We start from the raw sequence: 5,766 nt of genomic DNA, 5'->3' as shown, positions 1-5,766 counted from the left end.
GTTTTTGTCTTGGTTCAACAAGTCCTGTTAGCCAGTTCTCGATAAATTTCTGTTTATGACAACATAGCACACTGGGTAAGCAGTGCTTCTCTTGCTTGCCCTTCCTGACAGAATGCCACCCCTAATAATTCTTTGTGTATTAGTTGCTGCACCAGTTCTTTGCTTACTGTTGTGATCAATCCCCCTGACAATCACAACAGTGTTGGATGGAAGAGATGCTAAACTGTGTGTCCAAAACTGAGGCACATAGCAAACTTTGATACTGGATAGCACTGTACATAGCAAGGGCTATACTAAATATTTGATGGTTTATAACATTTTTATTACAACATGCTGACATCAGCCTGTTTTTATTACAATATAATGACATCAGCTTAAAGGTCAAGGTCAGTTTCTTAGCCAAACAAGGTACCTAGGTACTAATGTCCCCAAGGACTAATTGAGTTTCACTAAGTTAAATCAGCTCGAGTTGTTATTGGTATTTACAGACAGACAAACAGAACTGATTACATTCTCCTTCCCTTGTGGGAGAGAATAAGTAGTCAACTAATAAATATTTTCAACATATTTTTTAGAGGATCCATCACTCACTTTCAGCTCTATATTTTGATTCTTGAGTCTGAAATAAGCTGTTTCAGCGCCTAATTCCTTAGAAACAGAAGGTTTGAAATCTAAAAGTACACTGTAAGACCGAATAGTAATAGTTTGATAAATGAAATGAGTTCCAACTACTTAAAAACCTGTTATAAGTTCATACACCTTTATTTTTTGAGTAGTTTGAACAAGTTTGTTTTTTCAAGTTATCAGTACTTGAATATATTGATTAGTTTCTGGCATTGCCCTCAAATAATTTGAGTTTTAACACTGACGTCACTTACGTGCCTACGTACGTACCTACGTGCGCCACCTGTTTCTTTATGAAGTGCTGGCAACCATCTTGGATTCCTCGCTTCGAGTGCGAATGCCCGCTCATTACTCCGAAAGAAACTTGTGGAACGTTAATATCCGAACAGAAATAAAAACATTTGTCAAGGGGTTTTTTGCGGCATTGCCTTTGACGCTGGATAAAGGAGGGCATGCTATGGTATGTTACGGACTTTTGAACTGGAACAGCTAACGCTCTGCACTTGGCTAGCTGCATTTACCGCCTTTGCAGCATCTTCAGGAGCGCTTTTGTGGTAAGTTTTATTTTTCTGAAACTATAGTTCTCCATTGTAATATGGGTTTTTATCGTCATAAATGTACAACTCTAGCAGGCATTTAAGAATTACATGCATGCGTCGTTTTATCCATGTTGGCTTGGCCCCAAAGTGTTTTGCATGAATTATGCTAATACGCTCATATTTAGTATAACACATTATTAGTCCCTGGGACTAATAATGTGTTAATAACTTTTCTAATCTCTTACTATTTTAAAAGAAGTCTTTAGAAGGCGTTTCTGGATTTGCAGATTATAAACTGCCTTGTGGTTAAATTGTTGAATCAATATGCACTGCTGCGCTGCTTCACACTTAGCGCATACGTGGATATTGACTTTGGCTAACCCATTTGCTAACTGGTGGAACTTAAAACTTACGTTTAGTTCTCTGGAGTTGTACATATTAAAACTGGGGCAGCAAAATTGTAGGCACAGGACATACTTACAAAAGCAGTGAATAATCATTACATAATTACGCGGTAGAACTTGGTTTACATTGCAAATAGTTATGTATACCAAGTTGAAATGTAGAATCTTCTGAACTGTAAAATTGTTGTGCCTGGTCTATTTTAGGTTAGCTTAAGGGTGAATCCATCAATAATATATTTACCAAACAGTTATTTTTTCGTTTTATTTTATTCTGATGCCCAGTGTTCATTAGTGAAAGACTTAGTTTTTTATCTGTCAGGGGCTGGGTCTGTGACACAGCATTTTGAGTTTATTTTGTATTTTTGCTTTCTTATGTTATATTGAAATGAGGTGAAGTTCTTGTATTGTTGTTATTATTAGTTAAGGTTTAGTTGAGTTCTGGGCTGGTTATGTTTCATCTGTGTCTCCTTGGTTATGTGTCTTTTCTGTTCTCTGTGTAGTCTGTCTTGTCTTCTGTGTTTTACTGTTATGTCCATGCCAGGGCAGAAGTAAATTTTCAGGGGTGAAGATGCTGTTTACCTTGACCAGCTAAGACTACAGATTGTAGATGAAGTCGAGAAAAGTGAAAAGAATCCTGATTACAAAGCTGATGCACACAACTTTGGCCTTGCAATGCAAAGAGATCATCAATGATGACCTACCAGTAGGTCAGATCCTGGATTGCTGGCCTACTCTGAAATCCCAGTCCCAGGTATGAATGTATATAGATGTATCTAACAAGGTGTATTTTATATCAACTCCTGTTATCTGGCCTGTCTGAACAAATTATGCCTTTGGAGTGTAAGGATTTTGATGTATTTTGCAAAGATTTATAGACTAATTGAAACTTGTAAACACAAATGTATCCTGTGTGTTCAGATCTGTGCAGAATTCCACAGGATTACAAACCTCCACCTGAAGAACCACTTTTATGCTGTGCTGGACCAACATGCTCCCCGGCTCCAGAGCTTATTCAGAAAGAAAGCTGTTTGCACAGGGAACGTGTCTGATGTCCTGTCTCAGCTCTTCAGAAGCTATAATCTCCAGGTTAGTGGGTTTTTGTCTTGTTTTTGAGCTTTATTTAATTTGATCAATTTTTCCAATTTTAATTACCATTCTTGACTAGGTTAGCCAATAATTTAAAATAAAAATTTTCTTGTGATGTAGGAACAAGCTGATATCCATGCCCAAAGTGCTGGTGTGCTTCATGCCCTCTCTGCCTATTTGTACGAAGACACCTCTACCTTCATCAAAACATGGGATGTAAGTTTTGGACAAAGTTGTGAACAATATCTTAGTAGCATCCTTGTTTAGATTTCTCAAAACATTATGACACTTTGAGAGTTTGAGAAGCATCTCCATGCTTGGATCTGTCTACAACAGTGTCCATGTCACATAATGGAAACACTACATGTTTTTAATGTGCGTAGACCTTCTATAATGTTCCTAGCCCAACCATACATCACTGTACAAATGAAAAAAGATATATAACTCCTATTGACTTTCTGTTGTTATTGCTACGAAGAGGTATGACTTTGCTTTACTAAAAGTACTATTTTTGTCAGTTTGTTTTTTCAAATCTTTGGTGTGTTGTGGCTTTTTTGTTGTTCAAACAATTGATTTCTGAGCTAGTAATAATCCAGAAATGTGACTTGTATAGATGAAACTAAGAGAAATAGGAATGCACTAACATGAAGTAATTTTGTTTTCTGTAGATGATGCATTCTGATAGACCAGATATTAGTGAAGTGCCACTTGGACGACTCCTGATCAGAGCCAATTCCAGCGATGCAACATTCTTCTGCCCTGAGAAGACTGCAGTTTTGGTCGAGGGTAACATGATCATTGTTTTCACCACCCTGGCTGATGCATTTCTAGTGATATTTGGACTCACCTACGCCCTGCACCTAAGCTACCCAAAATGTTTGGCCAACATTTTTGACTTCATTCAGAACGTTTTGATGGGTCTGGAGGGTGGGAAGTTGAAGCCCAAAGTGCTGAGTCTTAAAAATGATCTTTTGGCAGCAGAATAATGTCCAGGGTTCCTACACAGCCCTCAAGTGCCTGTTAAAGCAAGTAATTCAGTTTATCATGTTTCCAAGTCTGGATAAGTTTGTTTTTTTTAAAAAGAGAGAATAGAATAAAGAAATCTTTGCAGACTCTGTTTCATACTTCATTATCTAAAAGCCACATACAAAGTAAAAGGGGTGATTTTATTTTATTAATTTATTTTTTTTCCCCCAACATCACTTGTGTTTTAGTTGATTTTGATTGTGTTTTTAGTCAGATAACTGTAAATCTATAGAGAAAATGAAGGACAATCTCACTACATTTCTGGCTTCTAGGTGGGATCTTGAATGTCACGTAAGGAACGTTCCTCCTGAACTATTCATAACTGACATAAGGCGCTAAGGAGGTTTATAACACTTTGTTTTATGTCTCTAAAGAAGTATTTTTCTATTTAATGTTTTATTGCTTTGTTGTTGAGACTGTGATTGCACTCTACAAATGTGCATTTTGCATAACCACAGTATTGGCATATTAAAAAGGTTACCAATTATATTTCAGTGTATTAGCTGCACTATACTATACTATTACTTTCATTCGGTTTTCCCACCTAATAATGCAGGATTTTCTTTTCCTTTTGTTTGTTTTTTAATAAACAGGCCATACTCATGTGTTAATCAAATTTGAATACTCTTAAAACATGTTGTGAATTTCTTTATTTCTAATATTGTAACCTTGTGCCAAAATTTCCGACATTATTCCCTATAAAATGTGGTGGATTTATGTCTTTGGGGTTTTTGTTAGAAAGGCTATGTGTTAAAGTAACTCAATAAATTTGTAACTTGAATTTATGTTTTCTGTCTTATGTTTTTACAAGTGTAATTATTTTGGGCACTTTTTTTATATCAAATTCAAAACACAGTAGATTTGGATATTACAAGCATTTGTTTTTTAAATTTTTGAGTTGTATTAGCTTAAAATGGTTAACATTTTGAAACTAAAAATTAATTCCTTAAAGTTACTTGAGCTAGATTTGTACTTGAAACTCAAAATATCAAGTAGAGAGTACTAAACCAAAAATGTGGATATAACATAAAAACATTTGTCAATGGTACTTAAAAATATTTATCTAAAGCTAATAAATAAAGTGTGTTTATTTAACTTTTATTTTTAAGTTTTAGTTACTTAAAATATTTTATGTAATCAGTTTCACCAAAAGTTTTGAGTAAAATTAACTTATTGGGTTTTACAGTGTAGACAAAAACTGTCTGAAACTAGATATTTAATCTGAAGCTTGAGTTTTGGTTCACGGGGGCACTGACCTCATTACTTGAGACCTTGGAGATGTTTACTTATGAGAATTCACTGAGATGTGGTTATTCTACTGCTACACCTACCATTTTTCAGACAGGCAGGTCACCCCAGTGAATGAAGAAAATACTAAAAAATACAAAGAAATAATATACTGAGTTTCATAGAAGCATATTCCCACCCCACTATCTCTTCCAAGTGCCTTTAATGCTTTCATTTTCCACCACTTTCATGCATCAGCTAAACAGCTGAAATGTGAGCTGACATCCAAGATTTTTTATTAACCAGTACTATTTGAGGCGTCTACTTTTCACATGAGAAGCTTTTTTATGAGCAACCAAATTTGCCATTTTCTGCTTTTTTGATCCCCTCAGCCACATGTAAGGCCATGTGGGAAAATCATACTAATGGGGTACATACTTGTCCCTCTACTAGTGAATTCTGCAGAAAACCTACATGCATTTACTCAGTTAATATGCCAAATCTGAACAACCAGTTTCTGTTCTAAAGTCATGGGAGAGCTCGATCTTGCTAAGGGAATGCACTGTGTATTAACAACTATATTAGTGTGTCACAGTCCCTCAGCATGCATGCACAGTCAGGTCAAAGAATGTAAACAATGTTCATCAGCTGCTGCTACAGTTGCTACTCTTCTAAAAGCTGGTGCATCCATAATTCATCCACACATGCATCCAAACACACCCATGCATGTCTGAAGAAACACTTCCACACCTATCCAGACGCACAGACTCACACCGAGGGCCAGGGTTACAACCAAACTGCTTACGGCATCTCTGTTTACATATTTCATGAGTTTGCTGTGCAAGAGTGTGTCTTAAAGA

General features: G+C 36.1%; 1 protein-coding gene across 1 annotated transcript; it reads left to right on the top strand.

The window, feature by feature from the left end:
- The first annotated feature begins 720 nt into the window (after positions 1-720).
- LOC146645134 (uncharacterized) lies at positions 721-4,433 on the top strand. The gene is made up of 5 exons (XM_085394878.1): positions 721-1,178; positions 2,068-2,318; positions 2,486-2,653; positions 2,774-2,869; positions 3,322-4,433. The coding sequence occupies exons 2-5, from the start codon at positions 2,175-2,177 to the stop codon at positions 3,637-3,639; spliced, it is 726 nt and encodes a 241-aa protein (XP_085251004.1). The 5' UTR covers positions 721-1,178; positions 2,068-2,174; the 3' UTR covers positions 3,640-4,433.
- The last annotated feature ends 1,333 nt before the right edge of the window (positions 4,434-5,766 follow it).

Source organism: Rhamphochromis longiceps, linkage group LG20 (assembly GCF_057381845.1).
Source record: "Rhamphochromis longiceps isolate RC_006_pf linkage group LG20, R_longiceps_female_GT1.1, whole genome shotgun sequence".
In the NCBI taxonomy this organism is placed as follows: Eukaryota; Metazoa; Chordata; class Actinopteri; order Cichliformes; family Cichlidae; genus Rhamphochromis; species Rhamphochromis longiceps.
This window is presented reverse-complemented; position numbering and strand designations above follow the sequence as displayed.

What these genes read in the sequence shown, in the direction of transcription:
- LOC146645134 (XM_085394878.1), top strand. Translation starts at nt 2,175, where the DNA reads ATGAAGTCGAGAAAAGTGAAAAGAATCCTGATTACAAAGCTGATGCAC. An exon ending in TCAGAAGCTATAATCTCCAG is followed by an intron (nt 2,654 to 2,773) that starts GTTAGTGGGTTT and finishes CTTGTGATGTAG; the next exon opens with GAACAAGCTGATATCCATGC. An exon ending in CCTTCATCAAAACATGGGAT is followed by an intron (nt 2,870 to 3,321) that starts GTAAGTTTTGGA and finishes TGTTTTCTGTAG; the next exon opens with ATGATGCATTCTGATAGACC.